The 13555-nt window shown below is 57.4% G+C and overlaps 1 protein-coding gene across 1 annotated transcript in view; it reads left to right on the forward strand.

The window, feature by feature from the left end:
* The window catches only part of MAD1L1 (mitotic arrest deficient 1 like 1), a 321496-nt gene that overhangs the window by 8489 nt on the left and 299452 nt on the right, over window positions 1–13555 (forward strand). Inside the window, exons 4-9 of the mRNA XM_060077985.1 lie at window positions 113–292; window positions 2746–2870; window positions 3845–3926; window positions 5202–5332; window positions 5526–5640; window positions 7707–7768. Coding sequence (XP_059933968.1) covers window positions 113–292; window positions 2746–2870; window positions 3845–3926; window positions 5202–5332; window positions 5526–5640; window positions 7707–7768 — 695 coding nt within the window. The remainder of the gene's footprint in view (window positions 1–112; window positions 293–2745; window positions 2871–3844; window positions 3927–5201; window positions 5333–5525; window positions 5641–7706; window positions 7769–13555) is intronic.

Consider the following 13555-nt stretch of genomic DNA (forward strand, 5'->3'; position numbering starts at 1 on the left):
GGCTCTTGCCTTATCGGTGGCTCTTCTCTGGGTGTCAGTCCCGTCCGGCGGGCAGCGTGGGCTGGGCCCGGCCTGCTCACGTGCCCTCTCACCGTGCCGTTCTCCTTGGCAGCGCGAGGTGGACCGCAACCAGGAGCTCCTGACGCGCATTCGGCAGCTTCAGGAGCGGGAGGCCGAGGCGGAGGGGAAGATGCAGGAGCAGCTGGAGCGCTACAGGGTGTGCCAGCAGAGCCTGGACGCGGCCGGCAAGAGGCTGCGGGAGCAGGAGGACGGCCTGGCCGAGGCCGGCGAGGTGAGGGGCTGGGGCGTGGGCTGGGGCGCTGCCCTCTCCCCGCGAGCAATCTCCCTGGGCAGAGAGGAGACATGCTCCCACCTCCAGCACGGTAGCTCCGCGGTAGTGCCAGTTTAATTCTGCTTCCCACGTGTGTGCCTACGTTTTTTGTGTAGTTGTGATCGTAGCAAAAATAATAATTTTCCATTCTGTGGTTTTCAGTTAGTAAGTTGAATACTTTTTTAGTCTTTGTGATTATGATTTTTAGTGGTTGACTAACCTGTTTTTGGTCATTTTCAAGTGTTGTTTTTGTACACACACACATCCTAATACAGATACATACATGGTAGATAGCTTCATGCGTGTAGCCTTTTTGTTTCTGTTGAATGGTTTGGACAGATCCCTAGCAATGGGGTTATAAGATCACCAGTTACAGTTCTCTCTATGGCTTTTGCTACCAGTTGCTGTGTTCTACTAGTAGCTATTGTTGAGGATTCTACTTTCACTGGAACCTCTACCTGTCACGGAGGATAGTGGTGTTTTCTGGAAATACTTGTGATTCCCTGCCCTCACCCCCCCCCCGCCCCCGCCCCTGGAGATGTGCCTCTGGATTTGCATTTCTTTGATTATTAATAAGGTTTGTTAGCATCTGAGAATATCTCTGGAACCAGAGCATGGATCAGTCGTAGTCTTTATTGTGTCTTACCAACCAAAGGTTGTATAAACTTTAGAAACAGAACCCAGGCACCGATACTTGTGGAAATTGGACTTCTCTGACCTTTCCTGTCTCTTTGCCGTGCTGCTCAAGATCACAGGTGCTGCGAGGAGGAAAATGAAACGCTGCCTGGGGAGGGAGTCGGGGCCGTGGGATCGTTGGTATTCTGTCTCTGCTGGTTTTCTCTCCTTGATAGATCTTGGGAGCAGGTGCCAGGTTATTTTTGCCTTGGCAACGCTGGAGAGCATGTTAAGGTTGTTCCTACATCTGTCTTCCGATGTGGATGTTGGCAGGAGAGGACCTGTGAGCGGCCTTAAGACGAGTCCTCCTCCCGCCTTGTGGGTGCGCCTGCCCGGGCTCTGCTGCAGGTTTCTCTGGAGGACGGGGCGGGCATGTCCTGGGCACAGCTCAGTGAGGAGCAACTTGCGGGGCACCCTTGGCACAGAAGTTGCAGAGCAGATGCCTGTGCGGCCTGGCATGGCAAGGGTTGTGGCGGTTTGGGACGGAGACCCCGACGTCGCTTGTCTCCCTTTTCACCCCGTGGAGAAGGCGTCCTTCGTTCCGAGTCTAGGTCTGTAAACCTCCCGCCCGCACAACTGTGTTCTCTAGTCTCGGTGCCCTGGTTTAGATGCCTGTGCTCTCTGAGGTCATCCTGCTGATGGCCTGGCTTTTGCACAGCTTTGTCCTCCTGGTGGTGGGCTGTCTGACTCCTGTATTCAGCACAGCGCCTGTACGTTTATTTAATTCAGGAAGAATTCTCAAAGGATATGTTCATTGTTAAATAAATCTTAAGTATCTTCATTCTTCTTTGGGTCCCAGATTGAGAGTCACTGTTATAATAAAGGAAACCATGCAGGTCGATGAGAGGGTAGGACACAGACCCACCCCCGCATCAGCCTCCCTGGGGGGCCTGCCGTGGCCTCCGTGTTTGCAGACGGTGCCCCGTGCGAGGGTTGCTCACTGTAGTGAGTTTGCCAGTCTGTCCTCTTGTCTTCAGCTTGCAGGTTGATGTCTGACTCTCAGAGGCTGGTGGGGCGATGTTTCCACTTGTTAACTTAGAGTGACGCCCTTGAGTGGCCTGGCTTTTCCTGTTGGAGGTGTGCTGTCTTGCCCCAGGAAAGCCACAAGTGGCGTCCCCTCACCAGAAGGTTGTCTGGGGAAGGTGTGGTCCGAGCTGAGGACTGCAGTTCCGCCCCAGTGTCCGTCTGGCGGACGCGCTGTCCCGGAGGCTGTGCGCTGGGCCGCCTCCCCAGGCCACCCTGTGCTTTCCCCGATGACCCCTTCTGGCCTGGGAGCGCTTCAGCCTCTGTGGCACTCGTGCAGCTCCTGTTCGTTGTGTGTGGCTCTCGTGGTGTCATGCTGAGGACAGCCTCAGCGCCCACTTCTGACTTCTTGGCGGGTGCCCGGCTTGTCCCCGTGTAGTGTCTTGTGCACAGCTGGGCCGGGGGCGCGGTGGTGGGGTGGGGCAGTTAGAGAAGGGATGCTGGGCTGAGGACAGAGCGGGTGTGGGCCGCCACGGACTGGGGGGCTGTGCACACGCCAGGTGGGAAGGGGTGACGCGGGGCGTGGGTGTGGAGGCCTCCAGGCGTGAGGCCCGGGCCCGCCTTGGCTGGCGGCGTTCTCACTCGCGAGGCCGCGGGTCACCGAGGCAGGCTCGGGTGGGGTTGAGGGGCGGTCACATGTTCCGAAGGAGAGGGCTCTGTCCTCGCCCTCCAGAGCGGGACGGGAGGGGACCGGCTCCTGTCTGTCTCGCTTTCAGACCGTCAGTGTGCTGAAGGGGAGGCTCTCGGACCTGCAGTGGAGCGTGATGAACCAGGAGATGCAGGTGAAACGCCTGGAGTCTGAGAAGCAGGAGCTGAAGGAGCAGCTGGAGCTGCAGCACAGGTGAGCGTGGAGGCGGGCAGGTCCGCCCCTTTCAGGACAGGGGTCCCCGCTCCTTTGCCAGGTGAGCCTGGCCAGCCGTCCACCTGGGCACAGTCGGCCCGAAGCCTGCTGGACTGCGTGCTGAGCTGGGTGTCCACTCGTTAACCATGTGCAAGACCCAGGCTTGCTCTCCTGTGTATGCCCTCTGTGGCCTGAGCGCCTGGCGTTCACGGATGTCGTGTGCACTGAAGCTCTGAGGATCCACGAGTGCCCTTCGTGTGCTGGCCTCCCATCCGCAGGCTGTGGGGACACACTGAGTCCTTTGAAGCCAGGACCTTTTGTGCCAGAACAGAGCGGTGTTTCAGATGTTCCAAGAATAAGAAGCGGGAACAGTCATTTCTTCCCTCCTCTGGGGGTGGGATGCCTGCTTGGAGGGAGCTTTCAGAGAAGATGTTAGGTTTGAGCGAGATTTTGAAGGCTGCGTAGGACATACCCTGGAGCAGGGGGGACATGGGTGGGAAAGGACGTTCCTGGGGAGGGAGCCCTCTGAGCAAAGGCACGGCAGGATGGAAGAGCTCGCCAGGAGAGGCAGGTAGAAGACAGCACTCTCCCAAAGCTCGTGGCCTCTACCTTAGCAGGTGTTGTCTTAGGGGAGTTCTGGCCACTCGGTGGGATGGGGCAGGGTTGGGGGTGGGGTGGGTTAGTCCTGAGCGGGTCCTTGGCTTTGGCTGTTCCAGGGCCAGCAGAAGCTCCTATTGTGAGAGGTGTGGGGAGGGGAGAGGACTCGCAGGTGGTCTGGACTTACCCACCTGCCCTGAGACTCAGGCCACAGAGCCACCAGCAGGGGCTGGGCCCTGGACCCTGCGGCGTCCTTGCAGGGAGTGTGCGTGCATGCGCGTGAGTGAGTGTCTGTGCTGGAGAGCCTTTAGAGTGAGGGCAGTTGCTGGCTTTACCACATGCCTGTGTCTGCACGTGACGTACTTTTTTCCTAATAGGAAATGGCAGGAAGCTAACGAGAAGGTTCAAGAACTCCAGGCCAGCCAAGAAGCACGGGTGGACCAAGAGCAGAGGATTAAGGTGAGTTGCTCTGTTTCAGTCCCTGGCCTGGGTCTGGGACAGTCACAGTGCCGGGCTTAGCCCCCCATGACCCGTGGGTGTTTCTGAGCTGGGGGCCTACTCAGTGGCATCTAGGGGCAGTTAGCTGCCTGTGTCCACTGTAGCTGTTTACATGTTGGCTGTCTCCTTATGTGCCAGGCCCTGTGCCGGGTGCTGGGGTGTGTATTTCCGCTCCCGGGAAGCTCGTATGCTTTTGGATGAAGATCAGAACCAAACACATAGAGTAGAAAGTAAACGTATGATAACTTCAAGTACCACGGACTGCTGTGCAGATGATAAAACAGAACTGGAGCGGGTGAACAGCCTGCCCGATGTCGCACAGCCCGCGCATGACTAAGCTGGGTCTCAGAGCCAGGTCGGCATGGCTCTAGTTCAGGCCGTGCTGCCTCTCTGTGGGAGGACACGGCCGGGGAGCCACGATGGCTGCCCGCTACCCTTAGAGCCACGTCCGCGCACCGGACCCCACTCCCGTGCTCTGGCTCCGTGTACCCCCAACTCCGTCTTGTCAGCTTCCAGACCTCCCGGCTCGCTTTCGCCTCGGGTCTTCACGTGCTGTCCTCTGCGGCTCGTCCGTCTCTCCTCCCCGGCCCTCACTGCTTCACGCGACCCATTACGTCTTCCCTGCCCCATCCACCCATCTGAGTCCTTGGCCCGCTTCTCAGTATTGACTTGCCTGCACGGCCTGATGTCTGCCTTTCTACGCTTTTTGCTGCAGAGACCTCATCTGTCCTCTGTGTCGTGGTGTCCCCACTGCTTGACCCAGTACCTGGCCCAGAGCTGGGCCCCTCAGTATTTGTTGAATGATTGCCTGATTTTCAGATCCTGGTCCTGTGCTCCTAGCCTGTTTTGTGACTCGTCACTGATGAGTCTCCCCAGTGGCTCCATGTGTCCCTGGGACTACATGTCATAATGGATGGGCTGTCCTCACTGTACAAGGACTCAGTCAGGACCCTGTGCCACGGGAGTGGCAAGCAGAGCCAGCGTGGGAGGGTGGGTGTCGATTCACGGAGCCTTTGCCGCGTGTCCTTGTGCCGGACGTGTGACGGGCTCCTGCCCTGCAGGCGGCACGGCACGTGGCGCATGGGGCTACCCTGGGAGGGTCCCCTGAGGACACCGCACAGAGGCATGGCCGGCGCAGGCTGCCCAGAGGCGGGGGCCAGGGCCGTGGAAGTTGCCGTGGATCTGGGGCAGTTAAGTGTCCATGACTGTCTCCCCTCTGTCTCTGGCCTCGATCAGGATTTGGAGCAGAAGCTGTCCCTGCAGGAGCAGGACGCTGCGATTGTGAGGAACATGAGGTCTGAGCTGGCGCGGCTGCCCGCGATGGAGAGGGAGCTGCGGGAGCTGCGGGGGGAGAATGCCTGCCTGCGGTGAGTGTCCCCGGGGGGGTTGAGGTTCCCCGGGGGGGTGTGGGGGCCCCGGGGCCGGTGAGGGCCCCGGGGTGGGGTGAGGGGCCCCGGGGGTGGGGGCGTGCGCGCGTGTGTGAAATGTGTGCAGCCGCCTCGGGTGCAGCCGTCCCCGGCGGTGTGGCTGTTTGAGTGACTGTGCTTCTGGCCCCACCAGGGAGATGCGGGACACCAACGGGCTGCTCCGGGAGGAGCTGGAGGGGCTGCAGCGGCGGCTGGGGCGGCAGGAAAAGGTGCAGGAGACCCTGGTCGACCTGGAGCTGGAGAAGGAGGTGAGCTGGTTCCCGCGGGTGTCCTGTGGCTGGCTAGGGGAGACCCTGGGTGTTCTAGTCCTACGTTCCAGCTGTTCAGCTAAAATGTGGCAGCCGCTGGGCTAGTATGGTGGGCAGAATAGTGACCCCTAAAGACAGCCCCATCCTGCTCCCCAGAACTGTGGACAAAGGGGATCGAAGGGTGCTGACCCCTAGCCTGTGGTAGGGAGGCTCCCCTGGGGATCCTGCTGGCCCCCAGCTGGGCCAGTGTGCTCACAGGTCCTGACAGGGGCCGGAGGGGGTTGGAGGAGGTCGGAGCCACTTGCCTGCTGCTCTTGGTGGCGTTGAATGGAGGAAGGGGCTGTGAGCCAGGGAACGTGGGCGCCTCTGGAGGCTGGAACGGGCGAGGAAACAGGTTCTTCCCCAGGGCATCCAGGAGAAGTGTGGCCCTGCGACCCCTTGATCTGGTACAGTGAGGCCCTTGCTGGACTTCTGACCTACGGGGCTGTAAGACAGTAAATGTGTATTGTCCTCAGCCACCGAGTTCGTAGTAGTTTGTTTCAGTAGCACTGATGCTGAGTCAGAGAGAGGAGATGGCTTGTGGCACCTGGAATAGACGTTGTTCCCACCCATGGATGTGAACAGACACCTGTGCTGAGTTTCCTTTCCCTGTGGCTGCTGCTGGGACTCACTGGGACATTTTGTGGGTTGTTGTAGAGATAGCCGTGGACATCGGTGCCGAAAGCATCCTTGTTCGCTTGCTGAGCAGACCAGCACAAAGGCCTCCCGGCTCCAGGCCCAGGGTCCTTCTGTCCTTCCACACTGCTTCCCCGTGGTCACCTTCGGTCACCTTCCTTTCTGGTTTGCCCGGCATAAACCATGTCACCACCTCCTGTAGCTTGCAGTCTGGTCAGAGTGCTTGTCAGCTGCCCCACAGTGGGTTCTCTGCTAGTGAGGCATCGTGGGTCTGGAGCACAAATCCCTCTCAGGCATTGGCTTATGTGGGCACTTAGCCTGAAAAGACAGTTCCGGAGTCCAGCAGTTTTTCTCTGGATATAGTTTGTTTTGAAATTGGTTAAGGTTCTGCACGTAGAATCACACTGCCTGGTTTCCAGCCCTGCTGTTGCGTGCCCGCTGGCTGTGTGACCCCAGCAAATTACTTAGCCTCTCTGTCCACCTATGTAACGAGGAACGAGTGTCTCCCTGTAGGGTTGAGGATTAAATGAGTTAGTGTAAAGTGCTTAAACGGTGGTAAAGGCTGACTCAGCGTCAGCTGTAGTAATAGATTTATTAACCAGTCTTGTGCCCGGCACACGATAGGGGTCAGGAAGTACTTGAGTGGCTGAATGAGCGCACTGAACAGTGCTGTGCTTGGCCCCAGGAAGGAGTGGGAGGCCAGACAAAGGCACGCGGTCTAGAAAGGGAGTGAGACTCCGATGTGGAATGTGGGTCAGTGTGGAGCGGCTGTGAGACTACAAGGGCGGGAGACCCGGCCTGCGGGCCGTGTGGGGGCACCGCTGCTGCCCCCTGTTCTTCCCAGCGGCCACAGGGGCCCAGCCCGACGTGCGCGCGTGTGTGTGCATGTGCATGCGTGTGTGTGTGTTGGGGGTGGGGTTTGGCTCTCGGCCCCAGTCTGTCTGCACTGGGGCTTGGCATCCTGAGGAGCACCTGGAGGATGGGCGACAAGGCCGTGGGCAGCGTCTGCCCCCTGGGGCACAGGTGGTTATCGCAGGACTGTCCAGGAGGCTGTCTGCCCCCGACCCCTTTCCCCAGCCCGCAGTCCTTCTGGCCTGCTGGGAACCTTGACGTTACGGAGCCAGGAATGAATGAGATGTTAAGCACGCAGTGTAGCTTCAGCTGTTGGGAAGCAACCTGTATGCTTTGGAGTGGATGGGCGCGTTTCTGCATTTTAGCTCAGGGATCAGGACAGGCCATTCTGGAGGATCAGGGAGGTGACGTCGTCGGTTTTGTGTGGTGCTGCTGTGCTGGGGGTCGAGGTGCGTGTGTGGAGGAGGTGGGAGGGCCCGGTGCTTGCATGGAGATGACGGGCACAGCGCTCTAAGGGCTCTACTTCCATGTCTTTTCAGAGGCTGCTGACGAAGCTGCAGAGCTGGGAGAGGCTGGACCAGACCACGGGCTTGAGCATCAGGTAGGCGGAGGGCGCCGGGGCCACAGGGTCCCCACCTTTTTTCCACACGGCTGGCACCTTTGGCAAAATGGGCCCTGCCAGCCCGGTTCCCTCCAGCAGAGGCCCTGCCTGCGGCTGCTGAGGTTTAAGGAGATGGAAGTAGGGACTCTCCCCGCCGAGGACGGGACATTCTCGACAGAGCGCTGGCAGGTGTGGGCCCTGCCTTGTTGGGTTTTCTTGAAGGGCTCTTTTTTGTTTATACTGAGGAAGTAGTTGCTTTTGAGGGAAGTCATTTCTTTTAGGTGGTTGTAACGAGTAGAGATAAACTGAGTCTTCAGGGGCAAAAAAGGAAAACAGGGTAATGGAGGATTGTTTCCCTTCAGGCCCTTGCAGCAGTCTCAGCTTGTCTGTTGAGCTAATGCCAGCAGGTGAATGGCAGGCTGGGCTGCTGGATGGCCGAGCGGGCCTGGTTCTCAGACAGGCATCTTCCCACCACTCCCTGCTCCCGATTCCATCTGTCCTGCTGCCTGTCCTTCTGGGGCCACTGCCCCTTTCTCCAGCGTTGCTCCACCGCTGGCCCTTAGCCCCCAGGTCCCGCCCCTGCCCGGACCCCCTGCAGACCGACTCTGCCCACTGCTCCTGTCTTGGGGTGGGGGTGGGAGATTGGTCCTTTAGGATTAGTCCTGGCGCCTGGGGCCTGTGGCGTTTAAAGAGCCTTCTGTTTATCTGCTTGTGCGACTTGAAGACTGTGTCTTCTCGGGGGTCTCTCCTGCTGCTCTCGGAAGCTGGGCCAAGATAGAGAGCCCTCCTCAAAGGGCCGTCCTGTAATTACAGCCTCTGACTGCTCTTCTGGGATGTGCACCAGTTCGATCGCACCATGGACTCCAGGTGTTTGTCACTTGAAGATGCCCCTTTGTTTTCCTCCTGCCTCGCTGAGTCTCAGAGGACAGAGTAGGCTGTTCCTTCCTGAACTCCCCCTGCAGACCCCAGGGTCACGCAGGGCTGGCCCCGGCGAGGCCTAGATGTTTTGTGTTTCCTCCTTTTCTCTGGGCTGATGAACTAGTGGGGAAGCTTCCCTCCCGCTCCCAGGGAGGCTCATGTCAGAAGAGAAAGCTCCATGACTTTTTTCTTGTGCGGGAGATCAGAGGCCCTCTCGCGCCTGGTGGCACCAGCTGCTGGAGTGTTTGAACGCCTCAGTCAGGGCAGCAGGGCCGGTGTGCAGCCGGCTGCCATCTCTGGCCAGAATGGCGCAAGGGTCAGTGTGCTGGACACGATGGAAGGTGCAGCTGCTCCTTGAGACCTTTTGGTCCCGCTTCCAAACCTGACCACCGCCGCCCACCTCCCAGCGGCTGGCACATGGTTGGGGCCTGCGCCTGCGGGCTTCTGGGCTGGTCCCGTGCTTACGCGTGTTGTGTGTTCACCCACCTGCCCTTAGTGACCAGGCCCTGGAGGCGGGAGGAAGGAAGGGGTGGTTCGGAGCGCTGGCGGAGGTGGGGGCTGCCCATGCCTGCTGGCAGCTCGGGGTCAGCAGGAAAGGGGGGGCACGCATTTGTGGAGGGAAAACAGGTGGTTCGTGGAGGCTGGAGTCCCGTCCCGCTCTCCCGCCTGTCAGGGCCCCTCTTGGAGTCGGCGCGCTGCTCCGGGCCAGCCCCTTGCCCTTGGGCCGGGCCGCAGGGCCTGCCTCGCCATGCTGGTGGAGGTCAGACGCACCTGCGCACTGGGGGCCGTGCACGCTGCCGAGCAGTGAGGTGTGGCTGGCTGGCCTCATCTCCTGGGGCCCCTGTAAAGAGAAGCCTTCTTTTCATGTGCTTTGTGGTGGTTGTGCCTGGGCCGCTTCTGGGGGCCCCTCGGAAACCTCAGTTCCTCCGCCCTTTCCTGTCCCCACTAGGGCGTCGGGGGCGGGCCCTCACCTCCGGCAACTCCCGCCCCGCTTACGCGGGTACGTGTGTTGAGTGCCGGTTGGAGGGTCACAGGCTTGCGGTGTAAGTGTGGCCCGTCAGCAGGGTCGCCTGGGGAGTTTGGTGCATGTGCAGACGTCTGGGCTGAGCCCAGGCCCATTGAGTCCGCCTCTCCAGCACTGGACTTGAGTCTTGGTGTGACCACGAATACCATGAGGGGTTTGGCTCTGTTGCCAGGTTTGGGGCAGTCACGAGTGGTTTCTGAGTAGGAGGGTCATTTGGTGGAGCCCGTGGCTCTTGACATTGAGTGTGGGGGTGGGAAACGGGCATAGGGTTCTCGGACACAGGGAGAGGCTGGGGGCCCATTGCTGCAGTGTGGGGCCCCTGCAAAGGGGTGGGCGTGGGCGGGGCAGACGCACACTGTTCCAAGGTGACGTTGTCTGGGGGCCCCTGCCTGGTGGGCCAAGGTGGGGTCCGCCAGGAGCTGAGGGACACCCTTTGTCACTTTCGCAGTGTTGAGTGCAGCAGTAGTAACTCGGGCCATCTCAGACCCTGTTAAACTGTGGCTGGACGTGTGTCTGACCCCAGCTTAGCCCCCGTGTGTTGTGGGGTCTCTTTTACACCCGTTTCCACATCCGTAAATGGAAGAGTCTTCTGGAATGTTAGTTCCTCACCACGGGGTCACGAATCTCTGAAAATCTGGTGAAAGTCATACTTTCTCCCCACAGAAACACAGGTTTGCGAGTGGGTGCGTTTAGACGTGAGATTTTGCGTGCTAGTCCAGGGACCCCTTCCCCAAAGTGTGATCAGCCAGCTCCAGCGGACAGCAGAAGTTGGAGTCCAGCAGTTGCCCTGGCATTAGAGGTTCGAGGGGCTGGGAGGGTGTTTTGGCCTGGCCTGGCAGGCATGAGTCTGTTGCATCTTTTTTAATACTTCGTTTTTTAAAATTTATTTTTATTTATTTATTTAGGCTATGTTGGGTCTTCGTTGCTGTGCACGGGCTTTCTCTAGTTGCGCCGAGCGGGGGCTACTCTTCGTGGCAGTGTGCAGGCTTCACATTGCTGTGGCTTCTCTTGTTGCGGAGCACGGGCTCTAGGCGCACGGGCTCAGTAGTTGTGGCTCACGGGCTCCGTGGCATGTGGGATCTTCCCGTACCAGGGCTTGAACCCGTGTCCCCTGCATTGGCAGGCGGGTTCTTAACCACTGCGCCACCAGGGAAGCCCTCTTGGGTCTTTTGGTCAGGGTGTTGCCATAATTTTGCTCATTTGGGGCCTGTCATGACCCCAGGCTCTGGCCACCGTCCAGTGTCTCTGTGGGTTTCTGAGAGCTGCCGCCACTAGGTGGCACCGCCCCCCCCCCTTGGTGATCGTGGCTCCCTGCGACCTTGGGACCTGTAGAGGGCTCTGTGGTCTTGCAGAGGTTAGGAACAGAGAAGGGTCCACATGGCACGACAGTGGTCACCCTCTTCCTAGTTTGGGATTTCTTAAATCGTGAGGACCCGGGGATAACAGGGTGGTGGGGGGTGACTTGGCTCTTGTGTCAGCCAGTGCAAACCTATAGGGAAGCCTGCTGGGCCGAGTGTCCTTCTCTGCCACACGAGCTTGTCCACCCTTGACGTCGTCTGATCCCTTGTCTCCAGCACATGGGTCATGTGAGTCGGGGGCAGGTTGACATCAGGACTTTGAGGGTGCGAGGGAATGCCCTGCATGGGTGAGGTGGGGCTTGTGCACTTGCAGGTGCTGGTGTGGGGAGGAGGGTGGCTGCGTCTGGTGTCTGGATGTTCTTGTCCCAGGGCCTTGAGGGTTGGACTGAGGGAGTGGGCAGTGGTGCGGAGGGCTGTGACTCGCTGAGCCTCATTCCTCGGTAGCGTGGTGTGTTGGGATGATTTGAAGGTACTGAAGAAAGAGGGACACCCTGTGATGTGTCTGCGAAATACTTGGGGATAAATTTAACAAAATATGTGTATGGGACCCATACACTGGAAACTGTAAGATGTTGCTGAGAGAAATTAAGGATAACCTGATAACAATGTAAGTAACTGGAGAGAGATACCGTGTTCATGGATTGGAGTACCCAGTATTGTTAAGACAATTCATAGATTCAACACAATCCCAATCAGAGTCCCAGGAGGATTTTGAGGGAGAAATCGACACACTGATTCTAAAATCTCTATAGACATGGAAGGGACCTACGACGGCGGTCAGAGTTTGGAAGAAGGAGTTAGAGGGCTTCCAGCAGCTGTTTGCAGGCACACTGTGAACGGCATTAATCAAGACAGGGTGGTCATGGTGTAAGGATAGGCGTGTAAATCAATAGGGCAGGATAGAAAGTTCAGGAATAATCTAAGAATGTAGAGTCAATTGATTTTTGTCAAAGGTGACAAGATAATTTAATGGGGGGAGTCTTTCAACAAATGGTGCTGAAACAGCAGGGAATCTGTACAAATAGAGACCTCATACTGTCCACAAAATCAGTTCAGTGGGGCATGGACTTAAATGTAAAAACAAACTTCTGGAAGCTTGAGTTTGGCAAAGAGTTCTTAGGACACAAAAAGCATGAACCATAGATGAAAAAAATTGGTAAGTTAGACTTCAAAATTAGAAACTTGCTTTCAAAAGACACAGTTAAGAAAAAAATAAGGCAAAACGTAGACTAGGAGAAAATATTTGCAACATGTGTGTCTGACTGAGGACTTCCACAGTACAGAAAATATTCTTCCAAATTGATAAGATGACCAAATTTTAAAAATGGGTGAAAGACTTTGAACAGATAACTTTGAGAAGATATGAGTGATGAAAAAGGACATGAAAAATGCTCGGTGTCATTAGTCACAATAGGAGTATAGGGGGGCTTCCCTGGTGGCACAGTGGTTGAGAGTCCGCCTGCCGATGCAGGGGACACGGGTTCGTGCCCCGGTCCGGGAAGATCCCACAGGCCGCAGAGCGGCTGGGCCCGTGAGCCATGGCTGCTGAGCCTGCGCGTCCGGAGCCTGTGCTCCGCAACGGGAGAGGCCACAGCAGTGAGAGGCCTGTGTACCGCAAAAAAAAAAAAAAAAAAAAAAAAAAAAAGGAGTATAGGGACTTCCCTGGTGGTCCAGTGGTTAAGACTCTGTGATCCCAGTGCAGGGCGCCCAGGTTCCATCCCTGGTCAGGGATCCCGCATGCAGCAGCTAAAGATCCCACGTGCTGCAACTAAGACCCAGCGCAGCCAAATTAATTAATTAATTAATTAATTAAAAACGAGGAGTACAAATTAAGGTCACAGTGAAATACTGCTCTCGACGTGGTGAAGATGTGGAGCAGCTGGAGGTCTCATGCACTGGTGGTACCGTGGGACACAGCACAGCTGCTTGGGCAACAGCTGGGCAGCTTTCTGTACGTGGGTGATACCACCCAGCAGTTCCACTCCTGGTTATTGACCCAAGAGAAATGGAGACGTGTGGCCTCACAGAGACTCGTGTGTGAGTGTTCACAGCAGCTTTGTTCATAGTAGCCCAAACACAACCAAGCGAGGTGTCCATCACGTGAACGGAACATCACTGAGCAGGAAACAGGAGGAGACAGGTACTGTGTGCAGAAACGTGACTCTCACTGAGCAGAAGAAGGCACCTCATTGAGTTCACACCGCATGATGCCATTTACTTGAAATTTTAAAAAAGGCAAAACTGACCTGTGACAGAAGGAGGCTGAGTGGCTCCTTAAGTCTTGGGTTAGGGTATGATTGGGGACCTGGGGGGCCCTCACCTGTGACTGTCACGGCAGCAGCTACACAGTTGTATGTATGTCATGCTTCAGTCAAGCTGGTCCGAGGATGATGAGTTATTGGCGTTCCTGACAGCTGTGAGGGGAAGGAAAAGGCCTAGCGGGTGGCCTGGACTGAAGTCAGGAGTGGATGGGGATGCTTTTTAAAG

This window comes from Mesoplodon densirostris, chromosome 16 (genome assembly GCF_025265405.1).
Source record: "Mesoplodon densirostris isolate mMesDen1 chromosome 16, mMesDen1 primary haplotype, whole genome shotgun sequence".
Taxonomy (NCBI): domain Eukaryota; kingdom Metazoa; phylum Chordata; class Mammalia; order Artiodactyla; family Ziphiidae; genus Mesoplodon; species Mesoplodon densirostris.